This window comes from Carassius gibelio, chromosome A10 (assembly GCF_023724105.1).
Source record: "Carassius gibelio isolate Cgi1373 ecotype wild population from Czech Republic chromosome A10, carGib1.2-hapl.c, whole genome shotgun sequence".
Classification (NCBI taxonomy): domain Eukaryota; kingdom Metazoa; phylum Chordata; class Actinopteri; order Cypriniformes; family Cyprinidae; genus Carassius; species Carassius gibelio.
Genome location: NC_068380.1, coordinates 8,578,728 through 8,602,899, shown reverse-complemented (window position 1 = coordinate 8,602,899; position 24,172 = coordinate 8,578,728). Strand labels below are relative to the sequence as shown.

At 37.1% G+C, this 24,172-nt stretch overlaps 1 protein-coding gene across 7 annotated transcripts in view; it reads left to right on the top strand.

The window, feature by feature from the left end:
* Positions 1 to 24,172, top strand: part of LOC128021066 (ryanodine receptor 1) — a 51,041-nt gene that overhangs the window by 26,230 nt on the left and 639 nt on the right. Inside the window, exons 66-106 of one of the 7 annotated variants that reach the window (XM_052607967.1) lie at positions 89 to 200; positions 289 to 370; positions 462 to 592; positions 1,990 to 2,307; positions 2,394 to 2,634; positions 3,042 to 3,129; positions 3,296 to 3,388; positions 4,249 to 4,263; positions 7,053 to 7,223; positions 7,371 to 7,430; positions 7,515 to 7,649; positions 7,836 to 7,948; positions 8,075 to 8,171; positions 8,292 to 8,398; positions 9,924 to 9,975; positions 10,205 to 10,279; positions 12,529 to 12,628; positions 12,956 to 13,035; positions 13,126 to 13,202; positions 13,288 to 13,361; positions 13,839 to 13,856; positions 17,163 to 17,243; positions 17,463 to 17,551; positions 17,675 to 17,803; positions 18,029 to 18,133; positions 19,362 to 19,443; positions 19,521 to 20,812; positions 20,922 to 20,986; positions 21,101 to 21,269; positions 21,367 to 21,453; positions 21,640 to 21,894; positions 21,981 to 22,111; positions 22,312 to 22,354; positions 22,443 to 22,579; positions 22,736 to 22,796; positions 22,896 to 23,042; positions 23,118 to 23,252; positions 23,437 to 23,593; positions 23,745 to 23,809; positions 23,901 to 24,001; positions 24,084 to 24,135. In XM_052607967.1, the coding sequence (XP_052463927.1) occupies positions 89 to 200; positions 289 to 370; positions 462 to 592; positions 1,990 to 2,307; positions 2,394 to 2,634; positions 3,042 to 3,129; positions 3,296 to 3,388; positions 4,249 to 4,263; positions 7,053 to 7,223; positions 7,371 to 7,430; positions 7,515 to 7,649; positions 7,836 to 7,948; positions 8,075 to 8,171; positions 8,292 to 8,398; positions 9,924 to 9,975; positions 10,205 to 10,279; positions 12,529 to 12,628; positions 12,956 to 13,035; positions 13,126 to 13,202; positions 13,288 to 13,361; positions 13,839 to 13,856; positions 17,163 to 17,243; positions 17,463 to 17,551; positions 17,675 to 17,803; positions 18,029 to 18,133; positions 19,362 to 19,443; positions 19,521 to 20,812; positions 20,922 to 20,986; positions 21,101 to 21,269; positions 21,367 to 21,453; positions 21,640 to 21,894; positions 21,981 to 22,111; positions 22,312 to 22,354; positions 22,443 to 22,579; positions 22,736 to 22,796; positions 22,896 to 23,042; positions 23,118 to 23,252; positions 23,437 to 23,593; positions 23,745 to 23,809; positions 23,901 to 24,001; positions 24,084 to 24,135 (5,622 nt within the window). Of the gene's footprint in view, positions 1 to 88; positions 201 to 288; positions 371 to 461; positions 593 to 1,989; positions 2,308 to 2,393; positions 2,635 to 3,041; positions 3,130 to 3,295; positions 3,389 to 4,248; positions 4,264 to 7,052; positions 7,224 to 7,370; positions 7,431 to 7,514; positions 7,650 to 7,835; positions 7,949 to 8,074; positions 8,172 to 8,291; positions 8,399 to 9,923; positions 9,976 to 10,204; positions 10,298 to 12,528; positions 12,629 to 12,955; positions 13,036 to 13,125; positions 13,203 to 13,287; positions 13,362 to 13,838; positions 13,857 to 17,162; positions 17,244 to 17,462; positions 17,552 to 17,674; positions 17,804 to 18,028; positions 18,134 to 19,361; positions 19,444 to 19,520; positions 20,813 to 20,921; positions 20,987 to 21,100; positions 21,270 to 21,366; positions 21,454 to 21,639; positions 21,895 to 21,980; positions 22,112 to 22,311; positions 22,355 to 22,442; positions 22,580 to 22,735; positions 22,797 to 22,895; positions 23,043 to 23,117; positions 23,253 to 23,436; positions 23,594 to 23,744; positions 23,810 to 23,900; positions 24,002 to 24,083; positions 24,136 to 24,172 lie in introns of all 7 variants that reach the window. The other 6 variants (XM_052607964.1, XM_052607968.1, XM_052607965.1 and 3 more) reach the window with 6 other exon arrangements.

Sequence of the window (24,172 nt, the reverse complement as noted above, 5' to 3'; positions counted from 1 at the left end):
AGCTTGAGGAATACTTACTGTATAAGACAAGGTTCATTTGCTGCATTGTTTTTGCATGGCACAAGTCCTTTTGCTTTTTGTCTCTCAGCCGGTGAAAGGTGTGTCGCAGAATATTAACTACACCACAACAGCTCTGCTCCCTGTCCTTACTTCACTGTTTGACCACATCGCTCAACACCAATTTGGAGATGATGTTATCCGTAAGGACTTTTTTGGAAACTAAATACGACATTATTTGATTATTAAATAATGTAGTAAAATTAACGTGTCTCCTCTTGCTTCTATTAGTGGACGATTTGCAGATGTCCTGCTACCGAATCATGTGTAGTATCTACTCTTCTGGAACAGTAAAAACACCTCATGCAGAAAGGTCTGTTTGAGTCTAATGTGTGTGAGTATAAGTCTGTTTGTGATGGGACTATGGTTGAGGTTTCTATAGCTTTCCTCTATATTTACTTCAGGCATAGACCAGCACTTGGAGAATGTCTTGCTCATCTCGCTGCAGCCATGCCTGTGGCCTACCTTGAGCCCCATCTTAATGAATACAATGCATTTTCAGTGTACACTACCAAGACACCCAGAGAAAGAGCTAGTAAGTCCTTTCTTTGCACCTACACTACCATTTAAAAGATGATCAAATACATTTAGTATTAATGCTATTCTTTTCAACACTATTTATCAAAGAATTCTGAAAAAAAAGTATTAGGCAGCACAACTGTTTTCAATATTGATAATAATAAGAAATATTTCTTGAGCACCAGATCAGCATATCAGATGGTATTTGGATTTGAGATGATTTCTTAAGGATACTGTCTGAAACAAATACAGAAATAAACATATACATTTATATATATTAGGGGTGACACGATTCGCTGGGACCGCGGTTCATCTTAAATCTGACAAAGCATCTGTACTGTAAAAACGGTTTGCTATAAATAGCACGTAAAACAAACAGGGTTCTTCTAATCTGTGTTTCTGTTGATGGATGCGCATTCTGGATTCCAAGACATTACAACAATAGCGTTGAGAAAAAAAAAGTGGACAAACCATTCACTCTTGATCAATGTAAATGAAGATGGAATATGAGCAGTCATTTATTTCGTCATCATCCGCGTGCTGATAGCGCGCGTGCACAGATGAAACCTGAACAGCACACGTTGATATGTATTCAAACTAAAGTAATTTTAGTTTTTTGAGTTTAAACTATAGACTGTATAACGGTTAAAAATGTAAGAGCTAAAGAACGCGAGCTCGCACGCGCAGTGAGAAGAACTGTGCATGCGTTCACCCGAAGCGCGCAAACCCGCGCCTCAGAACACGCGCAAATATTAAGCTCTCTCTGAAGAATTGTGTTTAAATGGACAAATGCAGACAAAAATTATCTCAATATGCTCGTCTTGGTCAGTACACAGCAGACATAACCGGCTGAACGTAGGCCTACTGTATCAGTGCTTTCTCTTACAGCGACAGTCTTTATATTAATCGAACAGCAACAACAAAGAAACCACTCACTGCTCTTGATTAAAAAGCTTTTGTAACTCTAATAAAGAATACTCTTTAATTTATACAGTGCAATGTGCAATAATGTTTTACATTTGATTACTTTATTCAATTTCTGTACCTAAAAACTTATGCTAAAAAAACTGAAAATCACTGTTTATTGTTTGTATCTTTACGATATTGTATTTATTTGTGCTGTTGCTTGTAATTGGATGGAATATTCTTCTTCTTTTTTTATTAGAAAGTATAGTTATTCCATAAACATAGCACATAACGAACTGTACCGAAACCGTGACTCTAAAACCGTGAACCAAACCAAACAGTGCCACCCCTAATATATATATATATATATATATATATATATATATATATATATATATATATATATATATATATATATATATATATATATATATATATATATATATATATATATGTTTATGTTTATTTCTTTATTTGTTTCTGACTTTTATTCTTCCTTTTCTACAGTCCTGGGCCTTCCGAACCATGTCCAGGAGCTGTGTGATATTCCTGAGCTAGACATATTATTGAAAGAGATAGGGGACCTGGCTGAATCGGGGGCCCGCTACACTGAGATGCCGCATGTGATCGAGGTCACCCTGCCCATGCTGTGTAACTATCTGCCCCGCTGGTGGGAGAGAGGGGTGGAGAACTTTCCTGAATTGGAGGGTAAGTTGTGTACAGACGTCACCTCCGATCAACTCAACCAGCTCCTGGGAAGTATCATGAAAATTGTGATCAACAACTTGGGAATTGACGAAGCTTCCTGGATGAAGAGGCTTGCAGGTACGAGAAGTTGTCATTTTCAACTCTGTGCTTGTATTTTAGTTTTAGTGCCTGATCTTCAACGTAATATCCTTGTCTCAATCCAGTGTTCTCCCAGCCCATTGTAAGCCGAGCCAAACCAGAGATGCTTAAATCCCATTTTATTCCCACCATGGAGAAGCTGAAGAAGCGTACGGCTAAAGTAGTGGCTGAGGAGGAGCACCTGCGCATGGAGGGGAAGTCTGAGGGGGACGAGGAGGAAGGAACTATAAGAGATGAATTTGCAGTTCTCTGTAGGGACCTGTATGCGCTTTACCCTCTTCTCATCCGCTATGTGGATAACAACAGGTATTTTGTGGTTCCTGTGTGGTTTTTTTCTACAATGGATTCATTTTTAGGGGTGCTCCGATCACGATCGGCCGATCGTTATGCGCTTCTCGTCAGTAAAGCCAGTTCTCTAATCAGCGGTAAATTCCATCAGGTGCATGATTTCACATAGAGTAGCTGTTACCACACAGAGCCATTGTTAATAGAGAAGATGCACAAATAAACGCTGAAAATGAACGTGGATTTGTGCATCTTCTCAGTTAACAACGGCTCTGTGTAGTAACAGCTGCTCTATGTGAAATCATGCACCTGGAAATTAACGCTGATTGGAGAACCGGCTTTACTGAAGAGATGCGCATAACGATCGGCCGGAGCACCGCTGTTCATTTTTAACTGTCTTGACATTTTAACTGTCACATTGGTTTTAGAGCAAGATGGCTGACGTTCCGGGACCCAGATGCTGAGGAGCTGTTCCGCATGGTGGGAGAGGTCTTCATCTTCTGGTCCAAATCTCATGTAAGAGACAACTGTCTGACTATTTAAAAAAACAAAACAAAAAAACAACAACTCATTGCATCTCACAGTATCAGCGGTCAAATTATTTGAAACTGCAACAAATGACATTCGAAAACAACAACCTACATTTCTGTGTACCTCACTGATCTTCTCATTCTCTGTGCAGAATTTCAAGCGAGAGGAGCAAAACTTTGTGGTGATGAACGAAATTAATAATATGTCCTTTCTCACTGCTGACAGCAAGAGCAAGATGAGCAAGGTGAGGCTATTGGAAATGTACAATCAATGGGACATAGACTTTCATATTTGATCAATGATTTACTTCAATATTTGATTATCATGTGATCAGAGTATTTTTTTGAGTGAATAACATATCTTTATATTAGTTTTAACTGTATATTGACAATTAAACATTAATTCATTCATACATTCCTTCATTTATTACATTTACATAATAGTTGTGTTGTATGTTACTCTGGAATGATTTATATACTGTTACAGTATTTATTAATATTTTGTAGTTTTTTTTCTAGATTTTGATTTCATTTTAATTTTAAGTTTGTCTTAGTAGTTCTTTTTTTGGGTTAATTTATTTATATATATATATATATATATATATATATATATATATATATATATATATATATATATATATATATATATATATATATATATATATATATATAATTTTTTTTTTTTTTTTTTTTTTACTAAATTACTACTAGTTTAAGTTTAAACTTATTTCTGTTAGTTGCCAATGCAAAATTTCGAAAATGTATTTTTATAAAAATAATTGTAAAAAGAAATAAAAATAAAATAATAGTAAGCTTAAGTGTTTTTAAGTCAATTAAAAAAACAATTTCTAATCATTTTAGTTAACCAGTAACAACAATGATTGTAAATGTTGTGATCTTGTACAACTGTTTTACAACAAGCTCCACATCAAAGGTAAAGTATGCTGAGGTTTCATGCGTTTTCTGAAGACGTTGCGCTTATTCTTAGTCAAAAAGGCAAGTGCTTCGGATGCGTTTTACAGGATTTAGATGACAGTGTTAATATTGTTCTCTCTCTGACTGTGCCCTGCCCCTTTTTCTCATCTGGATGCTGGTGGGTTTCTAGACCGGGGACTCTGAGGTTAGCTTCTCTGTCTGCACGACTGCTGTGCTACCGCATGGCACCTCACATCTGGGGGGCATTTCATCAACCCCCCCCCCAACACACTGGCACTCTACACACACACACATCTGTGACTCCTCGACTGTTTGACAAGACTAGTGTCTAGAGAAATAGCACGCTCTCCATTACATGTTTCATTTGTGGATAGCAGTTGATATGCTAGACAGCATAATGGTTGTTAATTTTTCCCCAAAATGTAATACTCTTAACGGATCAGATTTGTAATAGATACAGAATTTAAAATGTGAATTAAAGAGAATATAATACAAGAATTATGAGTAGGGTAACTGTCATGCAGAAGAAAAGATTAGCCTTCTCAGTCTCAAGAATCATTCCATCCCCATGGACACATGTGCCACAGGACGCCCATTCGTCCAGCCAGTGTGTGAGGGGGGAGTCTGAATAGAGGCGTTTGATGAAAGATCTCTTTGTTGAGTCAGGCTCATGGCACTTGATTCCATGTCCGTCACACAGGGTCCGGGCCCCTGGAGGCCTGTGCCATCACCCTGTACAGCAGTTTGCATCTGTTGGACTGTAGTTCGGATGGGGATCTTCATACATCTCTTCTCTTCCTTTTTTTTTTGTATAACGGCTGCAGGTTGGGGTCAATATTTAATCTGTTCAGGAAGTCAACTGAGACCAAGTTGCAGAAATGCACACATCAAACGATTCAAACAGTATTTCAGTTCATTTCCTAAACTGGATTCATGTGAAGGAATTTGACCTCAATTAATGTATATTTCGTCATACATCCTCCTTGACAAAGGGGGACATTTAGTGTCCATCCTCTAATGTTTGCCTATTTAATCCCACTTTAACTGGAATTGTTCCTGTACTGATATCCAATGTCTCACATCTCCATATTGTTCCATTTTTGTCTCCCCATCCACCCCTTTTAACCCATGACCCCAATGCAATCAAAAGCAAATGATTGAGGTGGGATTGTGGAAAAAAGGGATTACATTTACATATTGTAGAACTAATTAACCTGTAAAACTTGACTTCAGTTGCATTAACACAGTGGTCTACAGCTGAAATGAATCCTGAGTGACCACCACAACAGAATAGATAGATTATTTTATTCAGACCAGGATTGAAGTTAATACAAGACTATCAAGACCCAAATCTAGACCAATACCAGAGCCCTTAAGATCCAGACAAGGACATGTCGATCCAAGCTCTGAGACCCACATAAAAGCCATGTTTAGTTAATTTTGAGTGATCTTTACTCTCAAGTCAACTGTATTATATTTGATACACAAATTTCTATGGCCTTTTTAACAGTGTCAATATTGAAAACCTTCATGTATACACTACTACATGCTTTTTGCTATGAAAACTTTACTGATTTTTATAAAGTAAACATAGGAATAACTTTGATTTTAATAATATATTAAGATGGACTGCAGCAAATTATTCTTACTTGATTATCCATACATCATTTTTCTTTTCTATTCCTTTCTTCCTTTGAGCTTGTTGATCAAATATGATACTGAATAAAAACACGCAAACTTCCATAATTTTTTTTTTCTATTTTTAAAAAAAAAATTATTTTCTAACTATTTCATATGTCAGACTTTAGAAGCTTAAAGTTGATCACACACCGGACAAGAAGCGCAGCATCGCATTGTGCCATGTCTTTAAGATTTGACCACATTATTTTCTATAGGTGTACACACATTGGCAGTGGCATTCGCCGTCTGTCCATGGCACCCAGCTAAATCGTGTTGTACTATTTTTACAAATTGTTCTAGACGCGGCGCAACTCTGTGCTTCTCGTCCAATGTGCGACCGCCTTAAGAGCTAGAACATAAGATCAGTACTCCAATTCAAATTTCAACAACTACAGTAATGGGTCTCATTAATGAAGCATAAGCAGAACAATTTTTGTCTAAAACCATTCTTACTTATTGCTTTCAAAACAGTTATATATAAAACTTGTTTTTCTCATGTTTCCTGAATGAGGCCCAGTGGGCAAAACTGGTGCAAACAGGACGTGTGTGATCCAGATTACTGAAATGATTTCCTTTGCCTCTTTCCTTGGTTTCTTTAAGGTTGGCAACCCAAAATGAGTCAAAAGAATCATTTCCCTTGGGTTTTATAATTAACTCCACTGAGTGAGTTTTGTGTGGGATTGCAGTTCCTCCTCCACCCACTGAGGCTGAGCATGTTATGACTGTGCATGTACTTGCAGACAATGCATGGAGTGTAATAAATGCTACTGACACTTTACAATACCGGTCCACCTGTAGTGCCTGCTGCTATTATTTATCTAAGCTCTTTTGATGCTGTCACCTCTCTGTTAAGTTAGTATTGAGATTTCAGCTTCAGACCTACTACAACTTGTCCTCCCCACTAAGCTCCACGGTTGTTGCCTATTATAAAAAGCAACCCTGAACATTTACCCTTCCTTCCCTCTTAATGACCCTATTAATCAGAATGACTCATTTCTAAGGACTGTTCTCTAAAGAAGTCCTAACTTTAAAAATAAAATCTAATGACTGAAATAATGCCTTCGAGTAGGGATAGATTGGTCCACTTGGAGTTGTCTAGGTCCTGTGGAGGGAACAGGAAGCTTTGGTTTTTGCTCAATAAAATGACAGTACAGTCTTGTGGTGGAAGTCCATTTTGTGGTCAACAGAATCTGTCAGCACGTCATTCAATATGAAATCCTCTCACAAGAAGCCAAAAGTTTTTTCATGATGTCTATGTCAGTTGTCATGCTTTGAATGTTACTGTCATCTCAGGCTGGTGGCTCGAATGTGGAGCGTACCAAGAAAAAGAGACGAGGAGATCGATATTCTGTTCAAACATCCCTCATTGTGGCGGCCCTGAAGAAAATGCTTCCCATTGGACTTAACATGTGCTCTCCTGCAGACCAGGAGCTCATTAACCTGGCCAAGACACGCTACTCTTTGGTAGTGTAGTCACCCAATATCTGTCTGTCTCTCTATCTATCTTGCCTATCTTACAAGCCTAGATGTTGTATAAAGTTTCACTTAAAAACTTTAAGTTGGTCACTAAACAGGTAAATTGAGCATATCTGTTGTATTGTTGACCCATAGAAAGACACAAATGAGGAGGTCAGAGAGTTCTTGCAAAATAACCTGCACCTGCAGGGCAAGGTAAGTGTATGTCTGATGTTAAAGTGTTCTTAAAAAGTGTTTTTGCTGAAATCTGGATGCTATCTCCTCTCTCTCTCTTCTCAGGTTGACAACCCATCTATGCGCTGGCAGATGGCACTGTATAAGGAAATGGCAGGAAAGGCAGAAGATGCAGATGCCCCAGAGAAAGTTGTGAAACGGGTTCAAGAGGTCTCTGCAGTTCTCTACCACATTGAAGTGGTGAGTTTGAATTCCAAGGTTTAAAACTCCTAGTGCAACTCAAATAATGCACATTTTGGTGACCATTCTCCCACAGTTCCACTATACTTCAGTATCCAACTCAAATTGCTTCAGATGTTAACTTAAACTACCCAATATGCATTCCATATGTGGTTTAAAATCTGAAAAAGATCATTCTTTTTTCAGACTGAGCACCCTTTCAAGTCCAAAAAGATGGTTTGGCATAAACTGCTGTCAAAGCAACGACGTAGAGCGGTGGTAGCCTGTTTTAGGATGACTCCCCTTTACAACCTGCCCAGGTGAGATAAGACAATCATACAACACAAGTACATGTTTCTGCACTAGGTGGTCTGTTTCATAGAATTAATTAAAAAGAAAAGGATGGATTGGAAAAGATATATAAATGTATGTTGTCTCTCTTTCAGGCATAGAGCATGTAACATGTTCCTGGATGGGTATAAGCGAAACTGGATCCAAACTGAAGGATATTCTTTTGAGGACAGAATGATTGATGACCTGTCTGTATGTGCTGCCACATTACCAAAAATAACTGCTGCTCTTTAGCATGAAAGATACTGGGTGGAATGCATTTCCTGTTAGTTGGGGAGTTTTCTGTAGACAAGTTTTTTCTTACTGATATAGAAAGCGATGGAGGAAGAAGAGGAGGAGGAAGAGGAAAAGGAGACAAAGCCTGACCCTCTTCATCAGCTCATTCTTCACTTTAGCCGCACAGCCCTCACAGAGAAGAGGTGTGAGATCCCCCCTCATCTCTGAATAGTCAGTGACACATTTGGCTTCCGGTGCCAAAAAAGATGATCACATGGCCATAACCAGTGACTATTATACAGTCAGCTCAAGCTATTCACGTTGTTCACATGGTCTTTTGATGATGTTATGTAATCATTTATTATAAAATAAAAACTATTCACAGATATAGAAAAGGGTATAGAAAAGATTCACCCCCACTTTAAAATAATAAATCAATTTTGTTGCTTTGCAGCCTGAAATGAAGATGGAGTTTCTGTTTTATCCAGCTGTATTTACTCAGAGCAACTTATAACATCCAAGTGAAAGATATAACATCAACATATCAGACAAAAACTAAAACTTAATCACAGAGTTTGAAAAAAAAAAGGATCACCCTCCGTTTTTTTCAGTGCCTAGTAGCACAGTGACGTCTATTATTAAGAAATGGAAGGTATTTGGTACAACACAGACCCTTTCTGGATCAAGACGTTGCTTCAAACTGGATGAAAGATCCAGGAGGAAACTGGTAAGAGAGGTGACCAAGAGGTCTACAGCAACTCTGAAGCAGTTGCAGAAATTTCTGACAAAGAGTGGTCATTGTGTGCATATGACAACAATATCACAAATTCGCCAAATATGTGGCTTGCTTGGGAATGCGATTGAGCTTTGCCAAAACTCACCTTGAAGATTCTGAGGCGGATGAGACTAAAATTAAATTATTTGGCCTCAACACCAAACGATATGTCTGGTGGAAATCCAATACAGCTCACCATCCAAATAACAGCATTCCTACAGTAAAGCATGGAGGTGCTTATATCCTGTTATGGGGGTGTTTCTCTGCAACAGGGACTGATGCACTTGTCAGGATAGAAGGAACACTGGATGGGGCAAAATACTGTAAAATTCTTAAGGACAATCTGCCAGAAAGTTGTCAATCAGAAGAAGGCTTCCAACATGACAATGACCCAAACCACACAGAAAAACTGACCAAACAGTGGTTGAAGGAGAAAAAGGTGAAAAACCCTGCTAAGCCTACAGTAGTTAGAGCCCAGACTTAAACCCCACTGAAAATCTGTGGATTGACTTGAAAACGAGTCCATTTTTCTGATATCTTTCGCTTTGATGTTTGCACTGAGTAAATACAGCTGGATTAAACAAAAACTGTGTGTACCTGTATGTCTTCATTTCAGGCTGCAAATTAACAAAATGTGATTATTTTAAAAGGGGGGGGGGGTGATTATTTTCTCTACACACTGAATGTAATGATTAGGTTTAGAAGTACTCTATAATGTACAGTGTTCATTAGTAATTTAAGTAACTGTCAGTTATATAGTTAGTCATTATACAAAGAAATTTGACCACATTATGTCTAAAAATATATCTCTAAATATGTATTTATGATCTAAAAATTATAAAATTTTTACAATCATAAAAAAAGAAAAAAAAATTGTGGGATCAATTAGGATTACAAAGTCTTTAATTCCCTTTGACTGTATATTGACTTTTTTCCCCTAACTTCTGTCACAGTAAACTGGACATAGATTACTTATACATGGCATATGCTGATATCATGGCTAAGGTGAGACCTCTCTGTTTTATGGTTAACGATCATCAGCAGTTTAGTCATTATATTTGTGTAGATCCACAACACACACACACACACACACACACACATATATATACATATATAATACTGCTACTTTACTTTTCAGTTAATTAAGCATTTTCCATTAGGTTTTAGATTTGTCGAATTATTATTAAATCTCATGCTGTGTAATGTTCTTTGTGTCCATCTCTGGTGAATTTAGAGTTGTCACATCGGTGAAGAGGATGAGGGGGGAGAGGAGGAGGAAGAGGGGGGAGAGGAAGAGATGTCCTTTGAGGTGCGACAGACAGAGATGGTAGGGGGAGTCCGGGGACTGGGGACGGGGAAGACACAGAAGTGGTAGACCCGAGTGACATCCAAACCAACCACTGTATCATCCATCCATCCATTCACTCACATCCCATTTTATGTCTCTTTGTCCAGGCTGTGCTCTCTGTCTCTCCATCTGACTCCATTTAATGTTTTATTACATCATAATTACTTCAGCATTTTTAACTTTTTTTGTGTGTGTGTTTAACATTTCACATGAAGCTTTGAGCCACCTACTAAACACAGATATTAATCGGTATAAAAAATTCTGAATACATTTGAAAAAAAAAAAATTTAATATTAATTAAATTGTCAAAATAATTTGTTAAATAACAAAAGAGTAGCATTATTATATGTTTATATATTATTGTATGTGTTTAGTAGTTCAGGCTTAAGTAAATGTTTTTGTGCTTTTTGTTGTACCCTTGAATATTTGGATAACCTAAAACTGCAGCATGTGGTATTTTACTTATGAGCTGGAAAATTATTTAGCAAATTGCATTGATTAGCCATCAAGCTTTTAAGTCATATAATGACACTTTAAAGTGAACAGATATGAACCTATAAGGTTAAATTTTACAAAGAAAAAAAAATAGAAATTTTAAAGTATACAGTTATTATTGCATTATGAAAATACAGGTCATTTTGGGAACTCTGAGAGATTTCACTGAGTGAAATTTCACCTGTTGCAGTTTTTAAGTCCAAAAGAAACGCCATCCTCATTGTTGCTTTTCAGTCATTTGTTGAATGATACATTGTTGTTATTTTTTTTATTGTTTTTTTGGCTGTGATCTTTATGATTGAGGTGGCATGTGAACATGCATTTTACTTACAAATGCTGTTTAAGAAATCACTAATGATAGCGTATTTGTTATGTTAATGTGACCCATGCTTTCTATACTTTCACTTACCTTGATTTCCTTTAACTTATGCACAATAATAATGTAAAAAATGTGACTAATCAATGTTTTCTCAAATCTATTGACACACAGACTACAGTTAAAATCCAGAGCCGTCTCCAAGTCTGCACACACACACACACACACACACACAAACAAAGGAACAAACACGCCTACAACAAAGTGGATTGTGCAGGCCATACACGCACACTCACTCAGACTGCACTTTTGGGCGTTAACTTAGCTCAGGCTTACAGGGGAGGGGGGTGGCATGGGTGGGTTGGGAGGGGGGTGTATTATGCATGCAGTAATTATAAATGTATAAACTTTATGGTTTAATTAATTTTTAGCAAAGCAAGCTTCTGTAAGTAAGCCAGCGCTTGTATTTGCTTTTAAAATTTTCCTTTTGCACTACAGTAACTTTTACATGGTCTGTAATAAAAAAAGCTTGCTTTTATCATCTTTTTTTATAACATTATGGAACTGTATTTGCTAAATTCTATATATATAATTACAATACCGTTTTATTTCAAAATAAGATAATGTTTGATAAGGCTGGGTTAAGGGCTATGTATAATTTGCAGAAGCACTTACCTGAGTTTGCTGTTGACTCTCCAGGAGACAGATCTGTAGATTAGTAACACCTGCATGGCTTTTTGTTTCTCTGTGAGATGCAAAGCCATCAGGAGAGTTTACTGTAGTCCAACGTTTGCTCTAAAGGACAAACGTGGGAAATTAGTATGACTGTCCCGTAACTAATAGTAATGGTCGGAGCATGCTAAATGAAAATGATTGAAAGAGAGGTTTAGAATATAAAAAGATTAATTACATCAACAGGGCCCAAATTATTTACAAATGTTAAGCACTCACAGTCACCTGATCACCTTAACACTATTATAATCACATTTTAACTTAAATAATTAAATGTTTAGTTTGTGTTGCATAAGATATTTAGGCGCTGACGAGAGTTGATGATACTGCTGAAAAGGAAGTTGTGAACATTAGCAATGTTTGTGGTCGACTTGATGACAGCCCCAGGCTAGGGTTTCGGTTTGCCATCGCAGTAACTTCCTATGTTCACTGCTGCCCTTTGTTGTCATGGACATCATGGACAAAATAAGACTGTTATGAATGACATAGCAATTGGCCAGTATAGAAAAACACTTTTGCTTATAAAAAAGATGATTTTAGTTTTATGGTTAGGTGTCTGTAGTTTAATAAGAGACACAGGGAAATTGAGCAGAAAGAACAATTTTATGAGAAAAGAAACATGGTAAGGCTTTCCGACGCTTATTTTTTTCCATGTTTAACCCTATAGGAAAAAGAGATGGAAAAGCAAAGACTCCTCTACCAGCAGTCACGTTTACACAACAGAGGGGCTGCTGAGATGGTCCTACAGATGATAAGCGCCTGCAAAGGTACATAGCCTTAATGTATCTAGTGTGCTCCAAAACGAGGACAAAATTCACATTTAGAAGATAAAAGCATTCAAAACTTTAACTTCTGCCAGTATGGATCAATGATTTTGATGACATCACCCTTCACTTCAGCTTCTCATCAAACTTTTTGTCCAACTAAATGCTCTCTAGAATCTGAAGCACCCCCCCCCACACACACACACACACACTATAAATAGACGCTGAAGCTGGGGCTGAAATCTGTTGAAATTACATCAACATATAGAATAACGCTGCATGTTTTTAAGCACTTCAGTGGATCTTTAAAATCCTTTTCTTTTTGTACAGGTGAGACTGGTTGCATGGTCTCTTCCACCCTAAAACTTGGTATTTCTATTCTAAATGGCGGGAATTGTGAGGTCCAACAGGTTTGTTAGAAGTCATTTGCATGGAGGCATGACAGTGAATCAGACCCTAAACTAATACTCGGATGTAACTGCACTGGTATTTACTTGCAGAAAATGCTGGACTATCTGAAAGACAAGAAGGATGTGGGATTCTTCCTCAGTGTCCAGGCGCTAATGCAGACCTGCAGGTATTTTCTGACAGGGAGCTGTTGTCATTTCACAATCACATTAGGTAAATGATTCATTAAATCAGTGTCTCTGCCTCTTTTGCAGTGTTTTGGACTTGAACGCCTTTGAAAGGCAGAATAAAGCAGAGGGTCTAGGTATGGTGTCAGAGGAGGGAACAAGTAAGTAATATGAATGATCAATAATCTTTTTTTCATCAAGATTAATACCAATATATTGTTGAAAGGAAGATCAGTTAAGTCTCATCAAATGTAATTTGCAACTATAAAGTAACTAAACCATACAGAGATTGTTGAATCCATAAACGTGTAGTAGTTTGGCTCCAAAACTTATGGCCAAACCGGAATACGGCATTCAAGTATTCAGTCATCCATCTGTAATCATACATGTTTGGTCATCTAACATGGAAATGCACATCATTTGTTGACCGAATTTAGCAGTTGAAAAAATTAATTGTAATCCTATTGTCACCCTGTCCAGATGTAATAATCTAGTCTAATACGATGTCAATAAACAGATTATGATATTGGCCATGAATAATTCCCATTTCATTCATTCAACTCACCATCCCTCTTTTTCCATAACTATACTTTTGTCCCCCATCTCTTTTCATCCTTCCTTCCTTTCACGGGCCTCAGACGTGAAGCTAGAACGGGGTAAATAATGCCTGTGTCCCTCTATTTTTCATTTCTCTCTTCCTGTCACTCCTCTCTGTCCTTTTATCTCTTTGAAATCATTTTTGTTTGAAATTTTGCTTTATGTGCTTTGGAATTTTTATATATATACATTTTAAGTATATATATATATACACAGTATATGAATCTTATCACTCAAGGATTTGTAAAAACAACTTTCAGTCACATCCAAAATGCAGATTGTAGTACGGTGTATATTAATTACTGTATGGTTATACATACCTATATATGAAAAAGATTCCAGCACCACATATGATGAAGGAAACAGTAATCATTTTTAAAAATACCAATGCGTTTTGGCCTAAGAGTCTTCCTCAGGGTATTCAACACACAGAATACATAAGCATTTAAAAGCACTCGATATTTGATAACCCATTCACAAATTTGCAACAGCTGACAAGCTTTACTCAAGACTTTACAATATTTAGTAAGAGTTCAAAGGTACAGGTTGTAGGACCTGCTACTAGAGGGTGCACTACCAAAACAATAACAATCGCATGGTTTGATGACTTTAAGAAGGAGCATGGAATTATGGGATTTGTTGTCTTCTACCCAACCGCTGATGGCCATCAATCAGACTACATGAAAATGATTACCACTTGTTCAACAAATATATACACTCGTGTACATTCAAACACAATAATTGGGCATACATAACAAATGCGAGTTCAATGATTTGCGCGAGTAGATTACATACAAAGTCAATGCAAATGTCACTGTTTAGAATGGGAATTTTCTCATGATTTACAAGTAGTTGAAAACATTAGAGATATTGTTAGTATTCAGCTGGACAAAATATAAAACACAAGCCTAGTGGTTTTTGGATATTTTACTGCAAATATCTTATAAATTGTACCTTTAAGTACTCAAAAGCAACAATCACCAAATCAGAGTCGATCCAGATAAGATTCATATAGTTTACACATAAAAAAGTCATACAACACACTTTAAACACCATCAAAAAAAGTCTTGAAGAGAAAAATTCTCATTCATACCTTTTGGAAACTTTTCAAATAAAAGATCCAAACGTCTCCCGCTTCTTTCTTATACAAACAATCTTTTCAGTTCCAAGAAAAAAAGATCACAATTTATGGTTACATTCACAAACATGTATTGCAACAGGACTCTTTAGATCCTTCTTCTTTCTTTTAATGAATGGGATGTTTCACTAACATAAATTTGTTACATGGGCATTGGGTTATATAAATCACATAATTTTTCTTGCATGTTATGAAACTCTTGATAAAAACAGAACTTTTATTGTCAGCATGATTAAAATGTTTTAAATTTTTTGTAAATTAACATTCCACATTCAAAATTGCCCAATAAAATATTTTGCGAAATTTGTTTTATAAACCAACATGTAAAACTATATATATATATATATATTTATATTACTAGCCCTTTCATGAGTAATTAATGGTTCCTGGTTAAATATCCCATTAAGTTTTGGATAATCTTTAAAAACATACCAATACATCAATATAATATCTTTAATATTAATTGTATTTGGAGTATATGTAAAAGATAAGCTCTGGATTAGTATTAGATGTGTTTTTTTTATTTTATTTTTATTTACAAGCATATCTTTACTTTTAATATCTACTTTTTTAACTGCATTAGGCAATCTTTGATCAAATAAAAACATAATTTTTCCCTCTTTTTCAAATTCATCATCATCTTCACAGATACTTTTAATTCCTCATTAATTGGCTAATAAGTAAACCTTTTTTTAAAGGCAACCGGATTATAAGTATTTGCGTAGAGATATTAAATGTGCTTACCTCTTTTTAACATATCAAGAAATTCCATTTAATCTCTACTGTAATTTACTGTGTATTTTAACCCAGCAAAACTGTTTAAAAATTATACAAAACCCAAATGGGTAGTAACTGTGTGTATGATAGTTATAGATACCAACACAGAATGTGACTGAAGTGTTTTTCTTTCTCCTTTTGAGTGCTGAAACAGATCTACTGTAACTCTAGAACTCTGCATTGAGTTTAATCTATAGAAAACAGGAGTTCAATTATAAGATAAATATATTCTGCATTTTAGTTATTTAGTTTAACATTAATGTTGGTTTTTGCATTAATGAACTTTGTTTTTACATGGAAAAATGTAAAATACTTAAGTTCAGAATATGTTTTTTGTTCCTAACAAATACATATGACTTACCAAATCCTGTCATTGGTTATGAATTTAACCATATATGATCTAACTCTGCCTTGGCTTCACCATTAGACATGAGCTTGAAGTCATAATTAATCCAGTAATCAGGCATTATCAAAAACGGTAGGTTATGTTAGCGCACAGCAGTTTAGCGGTGCAATTTAACATTGTGATTTTTCTATGGAACAAATTTGCTGGAATTATCACAGAAGCTATTTGCGAACAGATCATTCCATGCTGAAAGCTTTCAATGAATGTGATTTACATGAATGAGATTTGTTTACCTATCCAAAAACAGCTGAGGTTTAGGATTGCAGTAGGTCTGTTCTGCATGCTGAAGTATCGTCTACGTTAGGGCTTCATGTTGTTATTAATCCACCTCTGTGTATGAGCCACAGTATATGTGATCTATATCAGTGTTCTTATATCTGTGTTATATCATATATGCACATTATTGTTCATTTGTATAGTTTATGTATGTGTTGTGTTATTTGAATAAAGTGATTCTGTAATGCGTGTTATTTTGTGCTGCTGTAATTCAGTCGAAGTTAAAGAACTAGTGATTACGCTAAAGCCTGTCTCATTCCATTCCCTAGTTCACAATGAAGAGGATTGTTCAATTTTGCCATTTTGTGTAATTGTTTGTGCATTGTTATTGTAGCTTTTAAAAAGAGCTGTACCATCATGAAATATTAGTTTGTGCTCCATTTCTGGTGATTTTCAAGGCTGTACTGTACTGACATCCGACAATATAGTGAGCAGCCTATGCTCAGTGGTGCTCGCTGGGATTTTTCAGTACACTAGGTGGGACAACTTGGTCAGTGTACTCAATACTGAACTGGGCAGTGGATTGAAACAAAAATAACTACATTTCCTGCTTATCTCTTACAGAAAGGGACGAAAATATTGCTGTTTGCACTAACATTATAACATGAGAGGTTTAAGCTGTTTAATCACTCTCTTTTTTTCACTTACTTACTTTTTCTTCTCAGTTCTAATCAGATTGCCACTACACTAAACTTGTGATGAGTGTCACAAAGATATGTTCACGTATGTGTGATGTGTTTTCATATATATTTCCTTCCCTTCGCATAGGTGAGAAGGTCATGGCTGACGATGAGTTCACTTGTGACCTCTTTCGCTTTCTGCAGCTCCTCTGTGAGGGACACAACAATGGTGAGTCCTGAATCTGCATGTGCAGTGAAATTTAACTGGAAAAAAAAAAGTTTATTCTGTCATTACTTGCACACTGTCATATTGCTTGAAACCAATACGCTGTTTTTTTTATTGTAAAACACAAAGAGTGAATTTCAAGAACCAAGGTTTAAGAGTTTAGGGAATGTTATTGTTGTACAAATTGACTGTTTAACCATCTGTGAGTTTACTTTAATTTAGACTTCCAGAACTACCTGAGAACACAGACAGGCAGCACCACCACCATCAATGTCATTATCTGTACAGTGGATTACCTGCTGAGACTACAGGTGATGTCATTTCCCCTTTGAACATTAAATACTCCTGAACTTGTAAACTGATGAAGTGTTGCTTTAAATGTTCATATCTGCACACTTATTAGTATTTTTTGGATGTTTATGTTCTCTTTGCAGGAGTCTATCAGTGATTTCTACTGGTATTACTCAGGAAAAGACATCATAGATGAACCAGGCAAGAGGAACTTCTCTAAAGCTATGACTGTGGCCAAACAGGTGTTCAACAGCCTTACTGAGTATATCCAGGTACATCATCTTATTTCCTTGATCATTAACATTAATATAAAATTAAATTGATTTTATGTTCTCCAAATGTAACTCTTACACAACCCCTTGTGTGTTTGAACAGCTGAATGCTGGAATTTTCTCCTGAGAAAACTTTGCTATGATTTTTTAGTGTTAAAAGTCAGCACATTAATTTCCTCTAAAACCACTTATCTGTCATCTATTTAAGTTGCCCTTCTGTTTCAGGGTCCCTGCACAGGAAACCAACAGTCCCTGGCCCACAGTCGCCTGTGGGATGCTGTGGTGGGCTTCCTACATGTGTTTGCCCATATGATGATGAAACTGGCTCAGGTAACCCATCTGAACTTGAATGCTCTGTTACCTACACATTTCTTGTCTGAATGCATTAGATCACATAGTTAAGATATGCAATCATGTACATGAAGTTGGCTTAGTGTTTTTTGTACAAGTAATTTTACAGCTTGCTTTGGGTAGTTTTTGTATCTCAGCATCTTTTATGTAACATAAAACCATATTGTACAGCTTCTCAGTAGATCTACATACTTTCTTCAGTAGCAAATGTGTTTAATTTCTACTAAAAGGGCTTATTTATTACTTTAGTTGCTAATAGGAAATGCATGTAAATGAAGTTGTTGTAGTTGCTTATGAACTATTTTTTAATGATAAGATTACAAGCTTAATTAAAGAGCATGCTACATGCCTTTTTCAAGCTTTTAACGAATGGTATGTTGGAATGAAATACTGTTTTTACTCTCAATGCTTTACTGATTAATAAAACTGTTTTTCATATGCCGTATGCAGGGAAGAGTATGTATCATTCTTATTTATCGATTGAAGTGGCTGTATTTGAATATCCCCTTTTATGTTCCAGGTGTTTGAACCCAGTTGGCCATCTTTTTTGACACACAATCTATTTTTAAATAATTATTTCTCTTCATTTAAAATGCCAATTTCTTTGAAATTTTCTGAATTGAAAAAAAAAAAATCTGCCAAGTATGCAAACAAGTGGGTCAAACAGCCTGAGAACAAATGCTAGTTAACTTTACCCAGAAAAACCATGTGGTTTTAGCTTTATGTGAATTTGCTGTTTTACCTCTTCTAAAATTCTGCCTTTGGTGTGAAGGTTTTTTTCCTTTTTTCTTTTTTTTTGTGATCTCTTGTGTGTATGGAGTGTTTCTGTTTCTAGAAATTAACCCCTTATTGTTACTGCATGCACTAACCTACATTTAAATGTTACAGTTTTTTAGATTATCCTCAACCAATCTGATAAGGTAACGTTTCTTATAAAGATGATAATGTATTTATTTTGTGATCATACCCTTAAATAGCAAGTTACACCCTCACAAATAATGAAGTTATGACCCCCCACCACCCCCCTTTAATAATTATGTTGCTATAATCACGTTGTTGTTTTTACATTGTGTATTTAAAAAAACATTGTTTCATTAAAATGTATATTTTATAAATTATACATTCTATATATATTTTTTTATAAAATCTGCTGATTTAGATTATAAATGTTATGGTACAGCTAATATGTCATTCTGGTTTCTTATAGGATTCCAGTCAGATTGGTCTTCTGAAAGAGTTGTTGGACCTTCAGAAAGATATGGTGGTCATGTTATTGTCTCTGTTGGAGGGTATGAAGAAAATCTTGCATTTATGTTCATCAGTTTCACATCATTCAGTCTAGACCTGATTACACTGTATTTGACAGGTAATGTTGTAAATGGCACCATTGCTCGTCAAATGGTGGACATGCTAGTGGAGTCATCCAGCAATGTGGAAATGATCCTTAAATTCTTTGACATGTTCCTCAAGCTGAAGGACATTGTTGCGTCTGACGCATTCCGCGACTATGTGACAGACTCTAGAGGTTTGATATCCAAGAAGGATTTCCAGAAAGCCATGGACAGCCAGAAACAGTACACACCTGCGGAGATCCAATTCCTATTGTCCTGCTCTGAGGCAGATGAGAATGAGATGATTAATTACGAGGAGTTTGCCAGTCGGTTCCAAGAGCCAGCGAAAGACATTGGTTTTAACATAGCGGTGCTGCTAACCAACCTCTCTGAACACGTTCCTCATGATATCAGGTTGCAGAACTTCCTCGAACAAGCTGAGAACGTTCTGAACTATTTCCGCCCATTCTTGGGTCGCATCGAGATAATGGGCGCCAGCAGGAAGATCGAGAGGATCTACTTTGAGATCAGTGAGGTGAATCGTAAGCAATGGGAAATGCCTCAAGTCAAAGAGTCCAAGCGGCAGTTCATATTTGACGTGGTCAATGAAGGTGGTGAATCGGAGAAGATGGAGCTTTTTGTCAACTTCTGTGAGGACACCATCTTTGAGATGAATATCGCTTCACAGATTTCAGAGCAGGATGAGGAGGAGAAAGAAGAGGATGATGAGGAGGAACCCGAAGGAGGAGATGGCGGAGATGAAGAGGGTGGTGGAGAGGAGGGCCAGCAAGAATCAAGCTCCGCCTTCGCTGATTTTATCCAAAGCATCATGAATTTCCTGGGAATGTTTACCTTTAGGAATATTCGGAGACAGTACCGTAGGATCAGGAAGATGACCATCAAGGAAATTGTGGTCAGGGTTGCTACCTTCCTATGGACAATCCTCATGGGCATCCTCCATTTCATTTACAGTGTGTGTAAAGGTTTCTTCCTGCTCATCTGGCATACACTTTTTGGAGGTGGTTTAGTTGAAGGGGCCAAGAACATCACCGTCACCGAGTTGCTGGCCAGCATGCCTGATCCCACACAGGATGAGGTGCATGGAGACCTACCAGGAGAACCAAGGGGCAGAGAGGAGCAGGACACAGGAGGTGTAACAGACTCAATGGAAGCAGGAGGGGGAGAGGAAGAGGATGAGGACATCCAGGAAAAAGACGGTGGGAAGATTCCTGGTATCGATACACCAGGTGGACTTGGAGATATGGGTGACACGACCCCTGTAGAGCCACCGACTCCAGAGGGCACTCCATTACTGAAGAGGAAAATGGTACGGTGCTTATTCAGCTGGGTTCCTAGTGTTCCTTCACTGATCTTCTACACAAAGATTATAAATTGTATGTGTCATGTTGGGCCTTGTTTTTTTTTTTATGCTGTAGCAACCAGAAGCAGGACCTGAGCAACCTCCTGTTGAAGAACATCCCCCTGAGCCTGAGAAAGCAGAGTGAGTAACTCCCAAATGAAGGGAAAACAGGATATTGTATTGTTTGTTTGATTTGTGGTGTTTGTTTTTCTAGATGTATTTACCATTTTAATGACCATCTTCTATGTGTAACAGCACTGAGAATGGAGAGAAGGCGGAGAAGGAAGCAGAGGTCAAGCCTGAGACGACACCAGAAGAACCAAAACCTGAGAAAGCCACCAAAGCCAAGAAGGAAAAGAAATCAGCCAAGGGGGCAGGATTTGAGCTCTGGAATGAATTGGATGTTCAAAGAAATAAATTCATGGTAGGAGAAAAATATATTTTTCTTCTAAATCTTAAAACAATGAGTTTTAGTTATGATTTAGAGGTTTGAATTTGCTGTTCATCTTTCATCTCCACAGAACTGTTTGTCCCGTAACTTCTACAACCTTCGTTTCCTGGCTTTGTTCATCGCCTTCGCCCTGAACTTCATTCTTCTCTTCTACAAGGTCGGACAACTTTTTTTGATTTTCACACTGTTTTCCCATTTTAATTATTGGTTTCTTTATATGTCCTTTTGTTTAAATGTTTAATTTAATTCAGTCAAAATGGCATGCCTCGCAATAATTTTACTTTAAAACGCATATACATGTAATAATAAAATCTAATGTTCCTCCTTTTTGTTCTTTTTCCAGGTATCTGATACTCCTCAGTATACTGATGAGTTTGATGGCTCAGGTATGTTTGAAGGCTCTGGGCTGTTTGAAGGCTCTGGGGAGGACTTTGAGGGCTCTGGTGGAGAGGATGGAGCTGATGATGAGGATGAGGAAGGTCCAGTTTATTTTTTCCTGGAAGAGAGTACCGGATACATGCAGCCCACTCTGGCCTGCCTGGCCATTGTGCACACCATCATCGCTTTCTTATCCATTATTGGATACAACTGCCTCAAGGTTTAAACCACTGGATTTATATTTTACTTAAACTTAAACTTGTTTCATTATCAGACTTGAGATATCATGATGTCATGGTCTGTTAGATTCCACTAGTCATCTTTAAGAGAGAGAAAGAGCTGGCAAGAAAGCTGGAGTTCGATGGCCTTTACATCACTGAACAGCCAGAGGATGATGACATCAAAGGCCAGTGGGACAGATTGGTGCTAAACACACCGTAAGTGTGGAGAAAAGTTGAGTTGGATTCTGTTTTGAGGTAAAACTGGTTTTGCACATATGTGGTCCCTAATTTATGTCTCCTTAACACTCAAGGATGTTAGGACGGACTAAAAAGGGTTTGTTAGCAGACCTATCCAGCTGTTGTCATAGTTTTTCTTTAAAAAAAACTGTAATTAAAACTCTTTATTGCTGTTTTAGCTCTTTTCCCTCCAACTACTGGGACAAATTTGTTAAGCGAAAGGTAAACCAATATTGTTTCTGTTCATTGGCGTTTTGGTTTAAAATGAGTGTTTTTATGAAGCCATGATGTTCTTGTTTCCTTTGACTAGGTTTTGGATAAATACGGAGATATTTATGGACGTGAGCGAATTGCAGAGCTGCTGGGTATGGACCTGGCTTCACTGGATGTCAGCAAACAACAGACAGACAAGAAACCAGAAGAGCCAGACAACTCTATGCTTGCATGGTATTAAAAATAAATTACAAGTGACGTATAATTATTTGACATTTTAAGATATTACATTAAGGTTTCATGTTATTTCTTTGCCACTTAGTGGCACGATTGCAAAAAACAAACACAGATTTTTCAAGTATTATATTTTTGTTCCATATTATTTTTTAGGCTCACTGCCATTGACATCAAGTATCAGATCTGGAAATTTGGAGTTGTGTTCACAGACAATGTAAGTCATTTTTTTCTTCAGGTATTAAAATCTAAAGTATTTTCTAAAATCGCAGACAAAGTTCAAGTCAAGTGGCCTCAAGTGTTTCTTTATTTGCAGACTTTCCTCTACCTGGTGTGGTACACAGTTATGTCACTTCTTGGACATTACAACAATTTCTTCTTTGCTTGTCATCTGCTGGACATCGCAATGGGTGTCAAGACCCTGCGTACAATTCTTTCCTCAGTCACACACAATGGAAAACAGGTACAGTCAGTACAACAAAACTCAAACTGGTTGTGAAAATCTTACACAGCAGTTGACTGCGTTGGCTTGTTTCAGCTGATGATGACTGTGGGTTTGCTGGCTGTGGTTGTGTACCTCTACACTGTGGTGGCGTTTAACTTCTTCAGGAAGTTCTACAATAAGAGCGAGGATGAGGACGAGCCGGACATGAAGTGTGACGACATGATGACGGTTGGTCACTGCATTATACAACACTATTGGTGTCAAGTTGTCTTTAATTCTCCTTCTCTAATACAGTAAAACAAAATTTGTGTAAAACTTTTTGTTGGGGGTTGCTAATTTTTTTCTGCAAATTCTCCCCTAAACAAGCACCAGGTGTTTAATCCAGCACATCTCTCGCTCTTTCTCTTCCCAGTGTTATCTGTTCCACATGTACGTGGGTGTGCGGGCAGGTGGAGGTATAGGAGACGAGATTGAGGACCCAGCAGGGGATGAGTATGAACTCTATCGGGTGGTTTTCGACATCACCTTTTTCTTCTTTGTCATTGTCATCCTGCTGGCCATCATTCAAGGTGAGACTTATGTTTCTATTCAACTTGGCCTAGCAAATCTACCGCATTAAATCATTTGAATAAATTACATGTATGAATGGCTATGACATTTCATTTTCTGGATTAGATTGAAAACACTGTACTGCAATTCAGTGCGTGTTTGTCTGCACAGGTCTGATCATCGATGCTTTCGGTGAGCTGAGAGACCAGCAAGAGCAAGTAAAAGAAGACATGGAGGTACTGGGATCTTTATTGTTCAGTAAAGAAAAATACATATTAAGTTTTTAAATACTTAGATATGTATCTGTTTTCCGCTTTGCATTGCCAGACCAAATGCTTTATATGTGGTATTGGGAGTGATTACTTTGATACAACTCCACATGGCTTTGAGACGCATACTCTTGAAGAACACAACCTGGCCAACTACATGTGAGCGATTTGGGTTTTCTGCCACTATTCTGATGTTATACAATCTCTCAGACATCTTATACAGTCTCTCTCTCTTCACTAGGTTCTTCCTGATGTACTTAATCAACAAGGATGAAACTGAGCACACTGGGCAGGTAAGACGTGTCACAATGTTCATAAATATATATGAAA